We start from the raw sequence: 21,502 nt of genomic DNA, 5'->3' as shown, positions 1-21,502 counted from the left end.
CAGCTGACGTCAGTGCTGGCAGTTCAGCTGAGGGCCAGGCTGACAGTGCCGAGGGGAGGGCCGTGCCGCGGCCGGCTACGATGCTCAGCCCGTGTGATGGAGAAACGCCGGCGCGCTTCTTCCCTTACGTTGCCCTCGTTTGAACTTTGTTGGGATTCGCCGCACCGGAGGACTTTTGCCAAAAAGTAGCAGATAATATCAGGCGGTGGTTTCGGGGTTTTTTTGTTTTTTTTTTCTTACCAGATACGTTTCCTGGAACAATAACCATTTTTGGTTTCCCGAAGGATGGAACTTTATTGGACTTCCCATCGAAGGGAAGGGATAATCTCTCTTTTAAAGCCAGTCACCATGCGTGGTAGCGTGACACCCAAATCCGCTCCTGTTCGGTTCCTCCCGGTATTAACGGAAAAGGCTAGGCTTTTGAGCAGATCCCATGTAAAGGAATATTACAGCGTTTGGTCCCCAGCCGCGTCTAGGCTTATATATGGAATAGCCGAACCGTTGGTGGCTTTGCCGTCACCGTTCTTCTAGGAGGCCACCTGCCTCTCGCTTCTCTCCTTACTGTAGGAGTTATTTAACCCCTCGTGCACTAAGATGCCCAAATGGTTACAAATTGAAAAGGCAGATGTTGCCAACAGACTTGAAAGAAGAGACACCCCCCCGAGTTTGGAGCGGAGGGCTGGCATGTGACGCCATCGGGACGTTTGTGTGTTGTGTCCGGTGTAGGGTTGCTTTTTCTGCCTGGCTCTTGTGTTTCTTCATTTCTAAATAGAGAAAGCCTGTGGTTTTCTTTGCCGAGGCCGACATTTAATGTAGCTTGGAGCTGCTCCCCTAGAATTACTCTCTAGCGGTGGTGGTTTAACCCTTTCAGTGACACCGAGCTGAGTAACGCAGTAGACCTCTGGACTCGGAAGGGTTCTTGATGCAGAACGGTCTTTAGTGCGTCTAATTACTTTGGGTCTTTGGTATTGAGGCGTCTGGGGAGATTTCCTCTGAATAGAGAGGGCTCTGGCTTTCACTCTCTGGCCGTCTGTACCCCGGATGGTCAGGCGGGTAGAACCGCCATAACTTCACTATAGTAGCCCATGAATCTGAATGTACACAAGCCTTGAACATCATACTTCTTTACACGTATGTCAATGTGCTACATGCAATTATAATGTAACATTTCTTTTGTTTCTTTTGCTGTTGTTTTATGGTCTCTTACTGCTGTTTTATGTTAATATTGTTTCCAATTCTTTTTAGCCGATATTATATACTTAGAATCAGATTTAGTCACATCAACCTTCCAGAATGACACTGGGGTTCCACGCGCGTTTCCTCAAAGCGTTGGATTGGGATTTGTTTATTATAGTCTTTATTCTCATGAAATGCAGTCGGTGGAGCATTATATTCCCACGTAAATGAGAGGTTTAGTCGTTTAAGGGGGAGCATTCAGCAGAGTTGCAGTTTCATATCACGGACTTCACGTTAAATGATAAATGGTCAACTGTGGGGCCCTGAATCAAGCATTTTCCAATAGGTGCGATGTCTTGAAAGTCACCTCGCTGATTGATTTATACATCATGCTGGCCTAGCTCAGCTCTTCTAACAGCGAAATATGCAAGGGCTTGTCCTTTGGGAAACTCTCCAGCCGTGTTAGTGAATAGCCCCCCTATGCCATGCATGGAAAGGCATTGGGTGCGTGGGGGGGGGGGGGGGTTCTTGTAATAACAGAAGTATCTTGTTCCTATAAGCCATGGTTAGTGATGTCTTGTTATCTCTCACATACTTGTCTGGGAAGCTCATTTAAGTGTGCGTGTCGGGGGAGGGGATCCCGTCGATCTGAATGCCAGCAGTCCTCTTGTGTTTTGTGTAAACAGGACTAGGATTCACTTGAGAAGGGCTTCTAAAAACCCAGACTCTCCACTTAGATTTTGCCAGAGGGAAGCAGACCACACACGCCATGTCTGCAAGGTCATGTTTTTTCACATGGTAGATATATATATATTTATTGCTCTTCTTATCCCTTCCCCCACCGTACAGGACAGGGAGCTGCAAATGCCTGGCCCTTAATTTCCCTTCAACCTCAATGTATTTTTATTAAGAACGTTTTAGCTGAAAATGTCCTTAAACACCATGAGTGACATTCTAGATGGTAAGCCCATTTGGACTTAAAGAAAGGCGATGCACCCCTTATGTTCTGTGTACCCGTTATACCGTGCCACGGCGTCTGATGGCACCATATAAATTAATAGGAATAATAGAAGATAAGGCCGTGTGTTTAGTTAATTTAATCCGTGTATGTGAGTGTTTTATATCAAAGCTATACAATAAGTATGGCTTGGAGGTGAGAGACAAGATAGAAACGTTTAAACATATAGAGATTTCACAAAGTACAGGAGGGAATTTATTTCATAGGAGGAGAAATGTTGGAACAAGAGACCATAATCTGAAGCTAGAGGGTCAGAGGTTTATATGTAACATCAGGAAATGTGAATCTAAACATGCATGGGCATATGGTTCCTGGATCTAAGACCAGAACAGACTGTTTCAGCATAAAAAATACAGAATCTGATAAGAACCATTCAGTCCATCTAGGCCAGGGGTGTCCAAGTTTTTTCTGCAGTGGGCCACTTCATCAGAATTGTATCCGTGCGAGGGCCGCACTCATTTTTCACTGAGAAAATATGGCCTTTAATAAAATATGCAGATTAAAATAAAGTAAATGACACTGATTTCTGGGCCTAGAAAGTGTTGTGACTACAAATTCAGGATAATTAAAAATGAAATAGTTCTATTTATTCTAGGTATGCACCAAAATGAAACTTCTGGACCAAAACATTCACTTAGCCAAAACCGAAAATGACCCCCACCTTTAAAAATAATAATAAAAACTGACATTTTTAATAAAAGTAGGTAGCACACCACAATTGGACAAAAAAAATTAGCAATATGACTTGGCATGATAAGAGTGTGATTGCTAACAGCAATCACAGTCCCATCATGCCTAGGTTCCAGCACTTACATATCCAACCAGTAAATGCTGGTACCTAGGCATGATGGGACTGTGATTGCTGTTAGCAATCACACTCCTATCATGCCAAGTCAGCTAGTACATGCTGGTACAGGGTGGCTGTAAGTGATGTGCAGACCCCATATTGCTGGCAGCATCAATACACAAGGGGGGCAGCTAGCTAGGTTTCAGCATGTACTGGCTGACTTGGCATGATAGGAGTGTGATTGCTAACAGCAATCACAGTCCCATCATGCCTAGGTTCCAGCACTTACACATCCATGCTATCACACACACTCATTCATTCATATACTCATTTATTCACAGATGCATTCCCTCAATCATGCATACTCATTCAAACACCCTCCCCACCCCCTTACCTGCACTGCAGCTCCTCGATGCCGCTCACAGACTTCAGCAGAGGGCGCGGCCTACCTCTGCGTTCTCTCGTACTGCACAGAGGAAGCAGGACCGGAGCAGAGTCATGTGATGTCACGTGAAATCTGCTGGGTTCCGCTTCCTCTTTGCAGTACAAAAGACACTCCCACTGGTAAGTAGCGGGGCTCGAGGTACGTAAGATCGGTTGCCCTAGCTGCCGATCTTACGTGGGCCGCACCTCGAGGTCTCGCGGGCCGCATGTTGGACTCCCCTGATCTAGGCTGTCTAAGAGGAATATGGGATGTTGTGCTTTCTGATAATACGGACCAAGGGCCGCAGGGCGTACGGTGAGGGTGGGCAAAGTCATTCACGGTCGGCGTGCGCTGGTAGTCGGCTCACCGGGGCATCAGGATGGAATATCCTTCGTCTTGCACTTATTCTTAAGCACAGCTGGACATAACTCTATCACGCAGCAGTCCCGATCCTTTCTTTCCATGCCCTGCTTTAATCCATGTGTTCTGTATATGTGACGTGGGAACCCCTGCAGCACACGGCGCAAAATGCAGACAAAGCAGGGTATTTTATGTGTTGGTGGCCCCCAAACATACCTCGAGAGCCAGGAATGGTATTGTCAATTTTGGTGAAATTCTGTTGTGCGTTTTGTCCTTGCGTCTTTTGCGCGCCCGCGTGTCCTGTGTGTAGGAGGAACGTGCGCTTGGAGAATGGACTGGAATTCTTTTATTTTAGATAAAGCCGTTGCTCTCTCCCCGCTCACAAGCTGTCCACCCGGATATGGATGCTAATTTTGGCTCGCTGGCTCCGATACATTCCAGTAGAGTAGATTAAAGCACGTTATGTCCGTCCCCCGGGGGCCACAGACCTCTTGCAATGTTTTTCTCTTAAGCTGAGAGCTAAAAATCGTATTCGACTGGCATCGGCTTTGACTTTAGTGAAATGTTAGCAATTTCGCATTATTTGTGATTTCCTTGCTTTTGGGACGAGAATCTACCTTTTCTCCAATTCAGCGCATGTAACAGAAATTTATACCCAGAGTAATAGCCTAAGTCTCCTAGTACTGTGTGTTACCCTTCGTATTTGAGTCCTTGGTTGAGGTGGATAACTTTTTATTGGCCTGCATGGAAAAAGACAAAGTTCTGCGACCTCAGAGGTCCCTTCCTCAGATGGAATGCCATCCACCTTGACTGAAGAGTGTTTTCTTTAGGGTTAATACAGCCATATCCATGACCCTTTAGATGCTAATACTGTTTGCGAATGAATTGCGCTACCGCGAGGTCGTTAATGAAGTTAGTCGTAGTGCTGCAACTCTCACTATTCCTGGCTATATATACACATGGTAAATATTCTGGTGTCTGTTATGGGAGATTATTTTTTATTTTTATTTTTTTCTATAGCACCATCATATTCTGTAGCGCTGTACAATGGGTAAACAGGACATAACAGTATATAACGTTACAGTTCGACTTACAGAAACAAGGGGGCAAGGAGCTCAAAAGAGCTGACAATCTAGAGGAAGAGATAATATTCCCGGCAGTCGTTAGTGTGTTGAATGCACATGGCCTAAGCCTTAAAGACGACATCTTGCTCCAAAGCCGCACTCCGGTGAGATCTGTTGGCGTGTTTTCATCGGCCGAGTCTCGTTAGACCCCCTAGGACTGGCGCGGTCAGGCGTGGGCAGTGCAGTGGGCATGCACAGCAGAACACGTCTCCAGTGGGAGGTGGTGTGGGGGGTTCTGCTAAAATGTAAGATGCATAAATAATATATTCCCTTCCTTGGGTTTATACATCCCACATACTGCAAGGCAGCACTTTCCCCGTCGGCAACATGTGAAGTATAAGTCCTGGAAAAGATGGCCGCCACGGTCACCCCAGCGAATACTCGGCTCAGTTTGGGTTTTGCTGTGTGTTTAGTGGATTTTTTTGGCTGATATTTCTAAATAATGTACTGAAAGTTGTAGAAAAAGTTTCGATTTGACAAAAGCTGCCATTAACGTCGGATCGTCTCTCGCGAGCTTCCCGCGTCTTCGCCATATGGGTTATGACCCTAAATTGCATAGCGATGATGCTGAATGCGGTTGATGCGCGGCCTAATAAGTGTCTTCGTTTTCAAAGTACTCCATTTCCAAGCCGTTCTACACAAGAGTACATTACAGCTGAACAAACAAGCAGGGAGCATCGCACCATCTTGCCCATTATGCAGCGGCATTAAATATACATATAAGCAAAGGGAGCAGCTGCTTCTGTTCAGGAATCGACATGTAAAGACGCAGCCTCTCCCAGCAGGAGCTGCTTCAATCTGCTGCTCCTTCGCATGTAATGAATCGCTAATTTCGCCCCGATGGTCCATGAGAGACTGAGCGGGAGGCTGTCGGGGTGTGCGAGGGGGGCTCGAGCCTCTAAACCCAGCGTGGTGTGGAGCAATGTGCTTTCTAATGGGGAACCATTTCCGCACTCGCAGGGGGTGAAAATCATAAAGAGCTGCTTGGCTGTTACTTTGTATTCAAACGAGAGATTCACACAAACAAGCAGGTGTTCTCGCAGAGGGCCGGGAATGGAGCGGTTTCGGGCAGAGAGGTGCAATTCAGAGCCGCCGAGCCGTGGGGTATTCGCATTTATTGGCAGGGATGGCGTGAGCTGCTTATTGCTCTGGTGTTCGGGGGGTTAAAATGCCATCTAGGTGGGATTCTGTGATACCCCCTTGTGCCTCACTCACCAGTCTTTGGATTGTATGGAGCCGTCGACCCAACTGTCTCATGTTGGGGAAGGGGGTCTCTATCATTTTATATAATTTTATCTGTAGCGCTGTCATAACTTGGGGTGGTTACTGTCACTTTAGACTTGGTGTCTTGTATTAAAATGTGTCAGAATTCCATCTCCTGTATCTGCGCAGAGATGTCCTGAGCACAGACCACCCTTCATGCCGTATTCCTTGCCCATTGAATTATGCATTATGCATGGCAGGCTCACAAGCTATCATTTAGTGGATAAACCCCATTAGTATAGTAGTAGTAAAATGGTGCTTTCTCACCTAAAAACGTTATACAAATCACCTTCTGTTGTGTTTTGCGACTCCTGCGTGACATGATGTGAACACGTCCTCGTTCAGCTTAATGAATAGTAAGAACGCGTAATTTGTCACTTCAGTTCGCGTTGTGCGTGATGTCTGTGTACCGCTCAGTGCCCTGGCACTTAAGGGGTGCCGCGACCGTCTTGCGCTGTTATGCGTATTTCTTTTATGGGGTGAAACTTGACCTTGGCAGCAGCTCTGCCGTCTCTGGGGTTCCCGAGCTGTCACACGTATACAGATGTCATATGGGCCCCAGCTTTATGTAACATAATCCTGGGCATTTCAGAGCCTTTGTTTTGGGGGTAAAAAGGCCAATTACGGTAAAAATATAATATATATATATATATATATATATATATATTGTGTCTGTGTATGATATATATATATATATATATCTGATGTATATCAGTGTGCTTTTCAGTCACCGGCTAACAGAGAAGAGCTCTAATCCTTCGGAGACATGCAGCGGGGAGCAGATCCATTTTCACCGACTGCTCCTGCCTTCGTATGAATGTCTCCTGTGCATCCCTTTCCTTCCAGTTGCTTGCGGGTGTTAAGTTTTTGTTATTTGAAACATGCTTGTGATTTACACTTTGGGAAATGGAGCTGACCTCTGGAGATAAAGAACCAGGGAGTGCCCCCCGGAGAAGCAGCTTTTCTTAAAGGAACCGGCGCTATTCCAATACGAGAGACACCAAAAAATCTTATTGCAAGGAAATGACCGGCCCTCGGCAGCCCTCACCTTCTGTATCACTGAACTGGAACAGGGTATATACAATGTGCCTGTCTGATTTTGTAAATGTTCATAATGCTAAAATCCAAGGGTTTTTTTTTTACGTAAACCTTATTTTTTTACTAATTTTTAGCAGGTTTTTGTTTTTTATATATATATATATATAAGCATTTCTGGCCGGTTTGTATTATGTGAAGCCCATAGGTTTACACTACTACACCATTCTAACGTGCATAGATTGTCCTTTAAGTTATGGTGCTGGTGTGTAGCTTTGCTCCATCTCATACATTCTATATACAGATACAATATATTTTTACCCGGCCCCCTTTATAGAAGGAGCCCTGGCGCCGGCCGTAATCTATCTGGGTTGTAGGACCCCCGGCTCCGGGCTGATTCTCTGCTGCACGTATGCTGCGGTCTCTATAGATTAGTGAAAGTGCGGTAGGTGGAGCAGGCTGACCACTTCATTCTTTCTGGAAAACATATACGTTTCACATGCTGCTGACACGTAAAGCTCTGGCATGTGAACACTCGTGAAAGGGAATCGTTTACTCGGTGGCCAGTGTGGACACGGTAAAAAAGCCACTCAGGTAAATTGTTTTGTAGGAAGCAAATAGCGGTTATGTTTGCGATGTCTGGTTGAACGATGCGTGGGTGATCTTGCACCGCTGCTTGTTATCCGTGGCGTATTGTGGGAATGTCAATGTGGCTCGTTTAATGGGACCTTGCTGTGAGTTTTGTGACCCCTGGTTATGTTGAATGGGAGTGGGAGGATGATTTGTGCCTGCTGGTCGCCTTTTTGCGCCAGCCGCGTTGCCTGCTCTGTTGCCTTGTTGTCATATGTATCTCTTGGGCAGCAGAAGGGTGGCTACTGGACGTTCTTGCTTATTTCCCAAAGCCTAGTTGATGCGTGATATTCCTGCACACTGGAGCTGTGTCAGTATTGTTGTACCCGGTTTGTCTGCTTACTTGAATATTAGTCCAGTAACTAGTTAAACCCCATGTTATTAAAAATAGATGACTTTGCAGAGATTTCGTTTAATAATGAGAACCTGTGTAGGTGTCGGAGCTTCACGGTGTTACAATGACCTGCGACACAGCGCGTACGGTCGCGGTTATTACAGCGGCCCATTCTGCGCTGCGATTGCCACTTTCTTTAACGTGCCCGTGGGTTTGTATATCTCTACAAGCTATGTCCGCATGTTCACTAGCTTCATACTCTGTAAATATGGTCCAGGTTTGCTTTAAGGTTCTAGGAGGAGAGGAATCTTTTTTTGTAATACGAAGAGAACGTTCCTGATCTCGGAGTATAGTCATGGCTGCCTTTATAACTACATTATATGTTCTTCTTGGGAAGTTTTATTAAAGTGCCCTTTTTGGCTCTTTTCGTACAGGTTTCCATTTGAGTGGCACGGTGACAGAACCTGCAATGCAGTCGGAGCCGGAGACCGTTTGCAACGTGGCCATCAGCTTTGATCGTTGCAAGATTACCTCAGTGACCTGCAGCTGTGGAAACAAAGACATCTTTTATTGCGCCCACGTCGTTGCACTCTCGCTATACCGCATCCGCAAGCCGGACCAGGTCAAGCTGCATCTTCCTATTTCAGAGACCCTCTTTCAAATGAACAGAGACCAGCTGCAGAAATTTGTACAGTATTTGATCACCGTTCACCACACGGAGGTCTTGCCGACGGCGCAGAAACTAGCGGACGAAATTCTATCGCAGAACTCGGAAATCAATCAAGTTCACGGTGAGTAGAGCTGCGGTTTGGAAACATCAGCCCGATACGTATCATAACTCTCAAAATGGCATTCAACTTGTCGCGTAAGAATGATGATGTGTGAGTCTGGTTCTCAAGTTCCAAAATGTGGAGCTGTCGTCATGGCAACAATGGCAGGTTCCTTCTGCTTGCTTCACGCGTGATACTTTCGCTAGGGCTGCTCTTGATATGTATATGCAGTGTACACGGTGTGACGGGGACGAGGCATACTCAGGGGATCAGTTATGACTTCACTGGGACAAACGGCTTAAACAAGGTAGCAGTTTAGTCAGCGCATCCCTAATCTAATATTTGACCCCGATTTGTTCTTACGCAGGTAAATGAAACAAGTATTTTGTGTAAGGTGTCTGCTTCTGTGTCTCACGACAATTAAGTGTTCCTGAGAAAACGCAAAAATGTTTTCCGTGGTTGAAAGAATAATTTTTGTGAAAGGGGTGTAAGGCATTGAGCCGTAACTAGGAATGACATGTTGAGTGCTGCATTTGGTTACAGAAGTGTTACATTCAGCCTGTTTTTAAGCATTAGGCTTTTTTCACCTTTCTGAAAGGTGCCCTCCAATGTTGCGTTCTACTGCTCCCGCTTGTCACTCTATGGAGTTACATAATGAGTGCGAGCGCCTTTAATGGCAGAGGAGCCTGTAATATGTCGCAGAACAGATCTTTTAACTGCCCATCACTTTGTCATTTGTCAAGGGCAGAGGATTTGGGATGCATTAAATCCACGCTGGACTGTATATTCCTGATTCTATACAATGCCTTTGTTAGCTACCAGCAGGCAAGTACTGCATGCGCAGCAAGGAAATTAATGGCGGATCTGGTCAGCAGCGACGGGGAAGTGTGATCCATCATCTGAGGTCATTCGAGAAGAATGATGGGGAGCAAAGACCATGTAGCACTCTGTAGTTCTGTGACTGACGTGCTGCTGGTGGATGCGTAAATATTTACCAAGAAAAAAACCTAATACAGCTGCGAGAACGGTGTCTGCCGGCAACACCCGCAATCTCTAGTCTCAAACCGCAACCTCAGCCATATTTGCATTTACTGAAGACTACTTAAAATAAGTACAGGAAATGTTTTTCATCGCACACGTCTTCTCCTGCTCGCCGCTGCCCTATCCCATATTCAAATCTACACGTTTCTGATGTCACCGATGACCCAGGAAGACAAGATAATGCAAACTCAACCAAAAGGATAACTATGACCTTATTTCCAAACATTTACTCATATAAGTAGCATATATATATATAATATATATCACTGATGAATTGGGAATACGTCTTCTGCTTACCATTGCTCAAGAACGGAATAGTGATAGTCGGCTACAGCCGGCGCTGCCATTGATTTTACTGGGTGCACCTTTCCTCCTCGTGATGACCCCAAAAGCAGGGGGTGGTGAGGATATTTACTTTTTTCTTACTAGTAAATAATGTCTGCTAAATTACCCACAAAGTACATCAATATGCAGTATTTGTTGGTCCGGCTATATGGTACGTTAGATATATTTTGCCGCTCTGTACGTAATGAATTCACTTGTGTCATGTCAGATTCTGAATATATAAGATGCCTGAGCATTCTCACATGGAGTCTTATCCCAAGGAGAATGTTTTCTTTTAACCTTTGTCACGTTTCAGTAACGACGTAAGTCGTAACATTTTCATATAAATCATACCCGGTTCCTACATATAGAAAACCCGTATTCTTTTCTTTCTCTCTCGCTCATTATCTTGTTGCTTCTTTTCCTTTTCTTTCTTTCACTTTTCTTTTGTAATTGTACACTGAAAGGTGAATTTTTCCAGTGTGAATAGCGGATTTAAATGGGTGAGTAGGCAGCAGCGATCACGGTATTCTCCAGGCAGTGCAGTAATTGGCACGGTGTGTGAGCCCACCCTGTAGAGCATGGCCCCCAATGCATGCTCCTTGGAAACCCCCAATTAGGGTTAAGTGGAACAGTATGTGGTTAAGACACATGAGATCTCTGTTGTAATCCCCTTATCCTTTCCATGGCACACAGGTGTTTCTAGTACCCGGGCAGTCTATTTATGGGTCATGGGTATCCCCAGCCTACAGTTTAATGAGATACGAATGTATGCAAGCGATCCCATTAACTTCCTGAAAATATATTATTTTTAGGGTTTCGATGTCCACCTGCCACTTAGAGGGTTAACTTAAACAATGAAGCCTTTCTTTGGTATGAAATAAGTATTTTAAGCCTTTCTAGTTTTGTTAAAAACAGATCCCGAGTATATATTTTTATACTCGGTTGGTATTTTTTTTATTTATTTTTAAGTTTTGCATTATTTACCCCCACGTGGATTGTAGAGTGTGACCTTGTGCTCAATACCGATTTTTTGCTTTTCTTTAATGAAATGATGAAATTAACAAATTTAGTTTATCTGAACAGAAATACGTATTGTTATAAAATAAGACTCTTCAGAAAAGAAAAAAAAAAATGCAAAAATTTATTTTGTGCGGGACGTGATGAGAATTTTTTTTTTTTTACTTAGTTCTGTTCACAACCCAAAAAGTTGGCGTGGGGAGCTGGTTAGACACCTTGGTTATTCCATTTTCATTTTTGAAAATGTGAAATTTATAGGTATTTTATGGGAATATTTACCATACAATCCTTATGCTTGGGTATATGTTGCAGCAAGATAATATGGCTTTTAGATAAAGTCACCATGTCGAGCACAGAGTTATGGCTGCTGATGACATGTAAACTCTCGCTGTGCTAATTCTGGAAAACATGTAAATTCTAAATGTTCCAATTAAAAAAAAATCTAACAAAAACTATCATCTATTGTGGATAGCTGGTTCTGTTGGAGCAACTTGACCTGCTCTACGAGCCTCCATTCACCCGCATTTTAGGTTTATGCACCTGTCTTGTCTTCTGTGAGATATAAAGCCTTGGACGCATCACACGGCCGCTACATCACCCTGCTGACAACGGTCAATATTTAATAAAGGCGACAAACCCAGTGAGAAAGGAATCAGAACGTACGTGCTCCCCGCGTGTTATATACCTGTGAGGCTTTTTCATCCAACCTATACTACCCTCTATCAGTCAAGGAGAGCTGAAAATGCTGGAGGAATGGCCTAATTGCCAGAGAAGAGAGGACTTGCTTGTTTGGTTAAAACAGTGACTCTTTTGTTTGGAGTCCGGAGGCTACCTGGAGGCTCATGAGCTCAGAGCTCAGGTATTTGGTTAAGACGATGTTTAGCAGTCGCAGGTGTGTAGTAGCGACATTACTTAAGCATGTATTAAACACCAGTAATCCAGCCAACAAAGACCAGCCTGGTCCTCACAAAGATACCCTTTGTTGACCCAACCTCTGGTTTGATCAGTTTGTCCTAAGAAATGTTAACATGCCAAAAAGGGGGGGTCATTTTCTACATTACCCTACATAAGGGATTGGCATTCCAGTTTCTGTGGATTCCAACTCCCATCAGTGGTCTTGTCATAATCGCACTTGGTGTTCTCCTTGACAAGATGGGATGCAGCAGCCTACTCATGCCCTGTGAGCCACCATAATTAAACATTATAACGTACGTCTTTTTACGATTTGTGCAGGTCACGTGTTTTGTTTTTAAATTGTTTTGGTAACTTGTTATAAATTGTTTTACAAGATACTGAGCCCGTACCTGTCAAGCGAGGAATGGAGGACAACTGGCTTGGTTACCATGACTTTGTGGCAGTGACCGGAGTGTCTACACGGGGCTGGTATTTTAACTGTAAATTGTGAAACATGCACGCTGGGCTATCAGGCTCGGTATTGACTTTTTCTCTACCGAAGCGTTTCATATTCTCCGCATTGTGATCAGATAGATAAGCAGCCCGGCGGGCTGCGCTCTTCCCTGTCTGAGTTGAGGTATTAGCCTTTTGTAGAGGAGTCAGGTACTAGTCCCAGCCTTTTGAACCTCTTCGTTTGTACAATGAATAGCCCACAGCGGTGTGTGAGCTGGTCTCAGTGAAGGCTGAAACTGTTTACAAAGGCCTAGTCCGGTAATGAGGAGCCTTCAATCAGCCTCGGGGCATTAGGCTGCTATTACTGTAGGCATTGCAGTAATAAGTCATATGGTTTTCTGTTTTTTTTTAGCAATGTGCCTATTTTTTTAAAATAATGTAACTGAACTTCTCCTGGATGACTGTCTGAGAATTATGTATTTATAGTGTGACTATAAACAATTGGTAGCCATTGTTGGTGTATTTTAGAAATAACCAAACGTAAGAGTTAGTCGTCATTGCTGGGTTCCTCTCGTATAGGCCATCCTATTAATGATAATCCGTGCCATAGATTTACATACAATTTGCTTTGTGGTTATTTATTGGATTTGGTTTTGGAGAATTCATTATTAGAGCTCCAGCTTTGCACCTATACAGCTTTAACCACATGGTGGGGACTTTGCGTGTAATACCTGGGCAAGACTCACAGGTTTTTTAGTCCTGTGCCGTTGAAGGTTGATCTAGTGTGAAAACTGTTAAATCCTGCTCAATAGTTTGCATTTTCGTAACCTTTAACACTTTGTTTGTGTTCAGGTGCTCCGGATCCTACAGCCGGTGCCAGTATAGATGACGAAAACTGCTGGCACTTGGATGAAGAACAGGTCCAGGAACAGGTGAAGTTGTTCCTCTCGCAGGGCGGCTATCACGGATCAGGGAAGCAACTCAATTTGCTCTTTGCAAAGGTATGATAGAGTGACAACCTCGGGGTATAGACGGGATTTCTTGGCAGACGGGAAGCTGACACTTTTTGTTATTTTCCGATTCCCACCATTAAGGTTTGTAGGAAATGTCATACAACAAAATATCCGATGATGAGTAAAATGTGTTGTGTTCTTTGTAAGCTCTGTTCTGATGCACGAATGGGTAATGGTGACAGAATTTTGGTGTTTCTGCAGATGTAAGAAGGCTGGTCCTATGAAGTTGTCCTTTTTGCCTTGATTTCCTCTGTTCAGGTTGTGGTTACGTCTAGTAAATTATGGAGGCTTAACCAGAGGTCTCTTTACCTGCTGCCCCCTCCACGGTCGGTGTCTTCTCTGCATTAAAAGGTGCACCACGTCTTAAAGGTGCGCAGCCTCCTCTAATGCCGTCTATAGAGGCTATGCTGAGTCGGCACAGCAAGACGGAGATCTGCCGCCCTAGGCCAGGGTACTGGGCTTAAAAGAATGTGTCAAGCGTGACAGACCCCTCATTTACTTAGCATTATAGTTATTAAAACGACTGTTTCACTTGGACAAATTAATTGCACTAGATATTGCGTTCCTGGTGTGTTAAGCAAACAAACCTATTGCTGGGAACAAAACGTAGGAAGTTAATTGTAATTCTTTATTTAGTTACTAAAATGTAAGTTCTAAATTCAGCAGAGTTGGTGGAACTGCACCTTTAATAATACAACTTGCTGATAGCTGATGGTGTCTGCTGCCCACCACTTGCCTCTGCTCCAGGGCAGCACGAGGGCCGCTGTCTTATTGCCAAACCCAAACCTGAAGCCGGAAGGCATAACTGTTTATCATTCACGTGATGGAAGTATATGTATGTTATATAATACAGGGTTATGGGATGTATGTTATTTGAAGTGGGGCTTTTGGCAGGACGGTTCTGGGTGGGGGACATACTTGTTCGCCTGGACATGGATCTAGCGAGACCCTTTTTATTTCCCAGAGATTACCTGGCTCATCGCATGTTCACTCCTTTTCCGGATACAGCTCTTTATCGGATCTCACGCTCTTATTGTGTTGATAGAGCTGTAATCCGTAAGGTAATATAATAAAAATTCATTAAAGGTTTTGTCCTTTTCCCCATTATTTTCCGGTATTGTACGTGGAGCGTCTGTGAAATCCCCCCGGGGTCTTCCCCTTCGCCAGGTTTATAGCCGCTGAAACCCTTTCCCAGGATTACATGCAGTCCGCCTATCTGGTGCCTGCTGGGCCCAATTCCTGAAACCAGCTGTCAGGAATAATGCATCAATAGCATGCGCAAGCAGGAGCCCAGTGTGCACCCATTCAAACAAAGCTGGTTTTCATGAGTGACCAGGTTCAGTGACTGGGACAACTGGGAGGGGGGAGGGGGCCAGAGGCAAGCGCCATTACTGTATTGTGTATAGGGACGCCGCATATCACCTAACAATATAGGAAAGTGATCAAATCCCTACATATGTGAAAAAGGGCAGAGCAGAACGTATTCACTGCTGCTACTTAAAGCTGCTGTTCCACTTACACATTCATTGTACTCTCTAGTTAAACGCTTTTGTGTCACATGACAGTTCAGTCTTCCCAACGGAAAAAAAAGGTGCGCGGTTTGACTTGATCAGTTGTTTCTGGGAACGGTTTGGACGTTAGACCGCACTAGGGATCGGGTTTGTGCATCAAAAAACACTCCATTGGCAAGCATTAAAATTCATGTCCTACCTTTGTATATACACAGTTTGATTCCCTAAGTGATTAGTAACCCTTTATATATCATATCATCTAAACTGCTCACAACGACGCACAAAAATAGTATTTATTTCTTGAAAGCAAGCAACCTATATAGCAGGATTAGTCCAAGACAACGTTGAGACAGCATTGAGTCTTCGGTTAAAATTGACATCTTTTATTTGGCCGGTGCAGAAAAAGTCAAATAAGCTTTTGGGACATACATTTTCTAAGAGATCTCTGAGGCCACAAATATGGTCTGTTGGCCTAATAAAAGGTTAATGTAATTGGATTCTCAGGATCAGTACCGGCAGCATGAATCCATGTCAGCCTTTAAGAGCCGCACTAATGAAAGATTGCCCTCATCTCACGGGGAGAAATAATAATAAAAAAAATTACTGCGCTGTCGGGGATGATCACGGAATAGAGTTGCGAAAGTTCCCTACGAAAGCATCCAGCGCCTTTGATGCGCGCATGTATCCACCAATTCTGACTTTTCTTTTTGTTTGACAGGTGCGGGAGATGTTAAAGATGAGGGACTCCAATGGAGCGCGCATGCTGACGCTAATAACTGAGCAGTTCATGGCGGATCCTCGACTCTCGCTATGGCGGCAACAAGGCACTGCAATGACTGACAAATACAGGCAGCTCTGGGATGAACTAGGTAACCTTCATTTTATTGTACCCAGAGGTTAAAGAAAATGTCCTATGTATCCCTGTAGAGTCCTGGCCCATTGAAATCATTGCTGACCCATCAGTTATAGAAATGGGTATAGGGGCGATCCATACATTGTGTAGACAGACATCCTTTGTGTTCCTCTTCGCATCTGGCAGATATCCCGTTTGCCGCTCTCCCCGTTTCGTTAAACTTCCCCCACTTACAATGTGAGCCGCTTGGGCGCCGATCCCCCACCACCCCCAGTTTCTGTCTGTTTACATTTTTGGAACCGTTTCTGTTTTGTAGCTTTAATCCTTTGTATGTGTTTACTGTTATAATGAACACTTGTGGTGCCAACTTGGCAGTGATTTGTCAGCGAGTTATTTGGCATATTAATACAGGAACTCTATGTTCACTTCCCTGCGGTGGGTTGAGAGCCAGCCATGGGAATCGCCTGTGATCTGGGCTAAGAGGCCTCTGTGAGGCGCACGGTACAGCAGAACATGTTCTCTCTCCCCCCCCATAACTGCGTTTGTTAAGCTGTTGGAACTGTGAATCCGTTGGACTTTTTACGTTAATTAGTGCCAAATTAGTATAGTGAACGGATGGGGAATATCACAGAGGATCGTGTCTTCCTTACCAGCTGAGCAGCGTTTGTGCGGGATACTATTTCTGAAAAGAAGCATGTGATTGATGGTAGGTTTAAATCGTGTTAAAAATGAATGTGGCGGTGTGGAGCCGTTCAGGTATTTAAAGATCTGAGTCCGTCGATATGACGGGAATGGATTTAGGAAGCGAGTTCATGAGACGGGTGTTAATCTTGCTGCGGTGTTAAATGGAGCTGCATCCCCTATTGCATTTATGATTTCTTTGAAACTTCATATTTTTCATGCTTTCACACCATTAGCACCAGAGACGTTCTGTTGCATAATATTTACATTGTCACTCATGGGACTTTTATTTTCCCTATGCTGGTATCCTATGGGGGATGTTCCTTGTAGACCTAATGACAAAGCCAACTATTCTGCCAAATTGGTAGGTTACAGGTGGAACATCTGTGACCCTTGCAGGTATAATTCCTAAATGCCCTTTTTTTTCCCGAAGCTGCATGACTTTAAAACCACCTTTGGCCCTAACTCGCTAAGGATGTTTCCATAGACTCCATGATATTAGGATTCATTGTTCTAGAGCTTTTCATATGATGCGTATACTTTTCAGAGTCGTCAGGGGTTCTACGACCAATTCTCGGATTACCAATCAGTGTTTCTTAAATGGATATGAGATTCTGGTTCCAGTGTATGTCGTAACCTCACCAGTTCATGGGTCCTGTAGCTCAAACGTCTCCATAAATACCAATAGCAAGTTGCATCAAATCCCATTTTATTGAAAAGAATGAAATCGACATCTGGAGCTGTTGCATTAAACCAATGGGAAGTCGGACTGCATGTCACAGTATGTTTATGTTGTAGTAGATTTTGAATGTGCCACGCATGACAAGCCCAATATTAAGGAATAAAATCCTTAATGTTTTTATCCTTTTATTTCATAAGTTGTGATACGAGCGGAAACATTTTCTCCATAGCAGTTGGTCACTAAGCTCATTTAACACTTACATCATGGTTAACGGCTTCAGTATTGCGTTTGCCTGTTCCTGGAAGGGTTAAACCGAGTGCCCTTTTGCAATCTGTGTTCTCCATAGCCGCTTCGTACTCGTGGATAGGGAAATAGGTTAAATTCCTCGTATCTCCAGAGCTGGCGTCACTTTTGAGAAATGTGTTAGATGCATTTCTTCACTATACCGGCGAGAAGAAGCAGCTTGTGAGGTCTCTGTCCCCCCGTATCGCCCAACACCGGCGCCAGCGAGCGGATAGATAATCCAGAACATTCATGGCAGGACTCCGCTGCTCAACAGAAGGCCGCGCAGAGCGAGGACAAGGAGAACGTCCGATCTGCCGCGAAGAGGAACAAACCGTGAAATCTCCGGCACGCGCCTTTATTTTTGGCTTTAGATTTTCCCAGTAAAGTACGTCTACTTATGTTTGTTTCTGTTCTCCAAGGATAGAGGACCATTGACGTAATTTAATTTGCTGCTAATAAATTTTAATTTGGCGGCGGCTGTGCATTTGTGTAGAAAACGCCCTGTACTGCATTGTATAAAACCCAATGCTGCAAACCCAAAAACCCTGGGGCAAAATCAGAAAGCTCGGTGTTAGTAGTTTAGAGATTCAGGAGGAGGGCTTATCATGATAATTAACTAGATTTGTCACCTTTTGTGTCTGTGTCCAATATTATACGCATTCCAAATCCAGAAGACAGATGTAGCATCTGAAATTTTAAGTTTGAGAGATTTACGTAAAGGTCCACCAAAAAGGCCATTTGTTGCCTTTCCCCCTCCGCCTCTAGCATAGTTCATCAACAGCCACGGAAGCAAAATGTTTCCCACGAGTGGAAGAGGATCGAACGCGTTGTTTGCCAACCTCTGGAGATGTTTGCCTACAAGAACCGTATCGTATTATGACACCCATGTGACCGGAAACCTTTGTCGCCCGTGATTTCCCGTGACATCAATGGATTTTTAACCAAGTAGGCTGCGTGTTCTAAGGGGCCTACAGAGTTATGCTTTTTGTGTTCTACGTTGGCTTATTATGGAGAAAAAGGTAAATAAGAAATGAAATTGGTGTCTTGTGCACACATCTCACCGAGGAAGGAAGCCTTTGACCCACGTCGAGAATGAAGGACCTGAATGCAAGCGTCACACGTCACCATCGGGGCTCAATGACTGGGATGTTATATGTAATTTCAGTATTGGGGTTATATTTAAACTAAACGCCCCACTTGTCTTTTCCTGTAACTTAAGTGTCTGTTTAGTAAAAGGTAAGTGACAAATTACACGAAGAAGTCCCCGCGTTCTTTTCACCTGTAAAGCGCAGCCAGCTTTCATCGGGCCGCAAATGAATCGTTATTCTTGACAACCTTAAAGCAAGCTATAATTGGTACGGCTACTGTTCTCAAAGCGAGGCCGTTCATTGTCAGTTTAATAAAGCTGAACGTGTTTCAATGAAATCCCAGAAGTTTAATTTGATAGTAAGAGTCATGTAAACGAATTCAATGCCGGTATCTATGGCTTGGTGAATTGACAGGTCCGGCTGCTTGTTAGCGCTCACGTTACCGAATACCAGGTTTTTACCTGCTAATTAAATAGTATTTTTTCACCCAAATATTATGTCAATTATTTTTTAATTGATCAAGAATTCCTATTTCTCCCCTATACTTTTACCTTTATTTTAAGAACTTGGCAGATGAGAACCGTTACGCCCGTCTAGCCTGCCCAATTTTTCCTGATGTAGATGTAAACACTCCACATTTAAATCCCATACTGTATTAGCTTCTACCGCATCTGCTGGGAGGCTCTTCTATATGTTTTTCACCCTCTCTGTAACCTTAAAAATTGAATAAATAAATCTTTGGAGATATAATGAAACAGAAACGACGTGTTGCTGCTTCTGATGGGAGGCAGTTCCATTATAACTTGATGTTCCAAGATGTAGGAATATATACATCACCTTTTGTTAACATGCTGTATATAATCTCCTATTACAATTGACAACAAACAGGAAAATGTCAGATAAACTGAAAAGGCACAATTTCCGGGTTTAATTTGTTTCCTATTTTTGGCTGGATTTTGTTTTGAATTCGCTGCTGAATGCGTTAGATTGGTTTCTTATGAATCGCATTAAGCCGCACACACACACTTTCCTAGCGAGACAGTCTGAATTGCCAAAAATACACGTAATAATCCAATCTTTTTTTCTGTCGAAAGATATTGTTACAGAAATAGACACTAAGAGAAGAGCCATAAACTGCTTGGGTATCATTCTGTGGTCTTACATTACCTAGCCGCTTCCGGCGCTCCCAACCCCCCACCCAGCCACGTAAATAGATTGCAGCGTTCGGGAGGCATAGGGCTCCCCCTTGCCATCAGAAATCCATTGCATTAATCAACCAGCCAGCGCGAAATGCATGGGGAGTGATTATACTATCATGCACAATGCAGTCGGCATGAAGCACTTGTCAAGTTCAATACATCACGGTTTAATTCTGTAATAGAATGAATTAGAGCAAAATGAAACGTTCTGTTCTTCCAAGAACCGTGGCCTTTAGAAGTGGTTCTTTCTGCAGACGGCTTTCAAAACAATCTCACAAATGAAGCCAGGGCTCCGGTCTCAAAATAGAGACACCGCGCAAATGTGAACACACTAGTGTTAGAATTGTACATCACGCCGAGCGTTCCTATGGGGATGGCTGCTTTTTTTTTAATTATATATATTTTGTGTTTTTAGAGACAGTTTACAGCTTCTCGGAAATAGGTGTTTAAATTCCTACCGCATCGGAGTAAAATTTTAGCTACAGAAAGAACCGCCATTTGGTTTTTTTTTTGTATTTTCTATTGATATAGCTCCATCATATTCCCCATCGCTGTACAATGGGGAATCCTGGTAGTTCATCACATAGCAGTTTTGGCTTAGGTAGGTTTTATAGGACAGCCCCGCAGACTCTCCTAACGCATATGTTTATGAATAATGGATTTTTCAATACTTTATATTCTAATTATGACAGGGATCACAAAGGGAAGGGAGAATGTTAAAGCCCATAATCGGAGACCGGCAGAAGGTGTAATTACCCAAAGTATCCCAGAAAAGCCTCCAGCTACCTATAACTGTAGTTCTATTATTGGTTCCCAGTCCTTCATCTAAGCGGCGCTCTCTGAATGATGGCATTGGCACCAGATCGTAATATGCAGGAGAATTAATAGGGTTAATTTATGATGTTAAAGCGAATGTTTGCTTTTCTCACTGGCTTACAGTCTTACTGGATTTTGATTTGATAGACTGTTCATGAAATCGCTACCCCATCCATGTAGTTTTCCTCCTTTAGACTATTTTGTGCCGGGCTGAAGAGGTCAATGAGCAAGAAATGCATTCAAAGTATGTTCTGCACAAATCTCTACATCAACCTACGCAAGGATTTGAAGCTTAAAAAAAGAAATCTTTTGCCTCGTCGCTTTACAGGCAAGACGATGTCTCAGGCTGGGAATAAAATAAACCATTAATAGAACGTTGGTGTGGAGCCGTTGGTGTGGAGCGGTAAAATTGTATCTCTCCCCCACCTGTGGCTTTTCATCTGCTTGGTTCTTTCCAACAGCTGAGAAATGCAGTTCCAGTAAAGGATCTGGAGATTTCACAATCCACAAGCAACTAGAGAAATGGAAGGTTTAAAGCAGGCGGAAGTGCGGCGCGTAGCTCATCGGCGGCTGGTAACCTGCCTTTTCTAGGTGTTGTGAGGCCACCTACAGGTCTCCTCTGTACTTGGTGTAGCTACTAGCAGATGATCGTGGCTTTTCTGGTACCTGGACAATGCAATTTACATTTTCTCAGCAGCTGGAGAATTGCGAGATGCCTATA

General features: G+C 43.9%; 1 protein-coding gene across 4 annotated transcripts in view; it reads left to right on the top strand.

Moving 5' to 3' along the window:
- Positions 1–21,502, top strand: part of LOC149285523 (zinc finger SWIM domain-containing protein 6) — a 46,528-nt gene that overhangs the window by 12,259 nt on the left and 12,767 nt on the right. For all 4 annotated transcript variants that reach the window (XM_089495248.1, XM_089495246.1, XM_089495247.1 and 1 more), the window contains 3 exons: positions 8,586–8,942; positions 13,506–13,654; positions 15,896–16,046. In XM_089495248.1, the coding sequence (XP_089351374.1) occupies positions 8,586–8,942; positions 13,506–13,654; positions 15,896–16,046 (657 nt within the window). The remainder of the gene's footprint in view (positions 1–8,585; positions 8,943–13,505; positions 13,655–15,895; positions 16,047–21,502) is intronic.

The sequence above is a fragment of the Sceloporus occidentalis genome, unplaced genomic scaffold, assembly GCF_023333645.1.
Source record: "Sceloporus occidentalis isolate IW3139 unplaced genomic scaffold, rSceOcc1.0.p SCAF_78, whole genome shotgun sequence".
Classification (NCBI taxonomy): domain Eukaryota; kingdom Metazoa; phylum Chordata; class Lepidosauria; order Squamata; family Phrynosomatidae; genus Sceloporus; species Sceloporus occidentalis.
The sequence above is the reverse complement of the archived record's forward strand: the minus strand, read 5'-3'. Positions and strand labels throughout refer to the sequence as shown.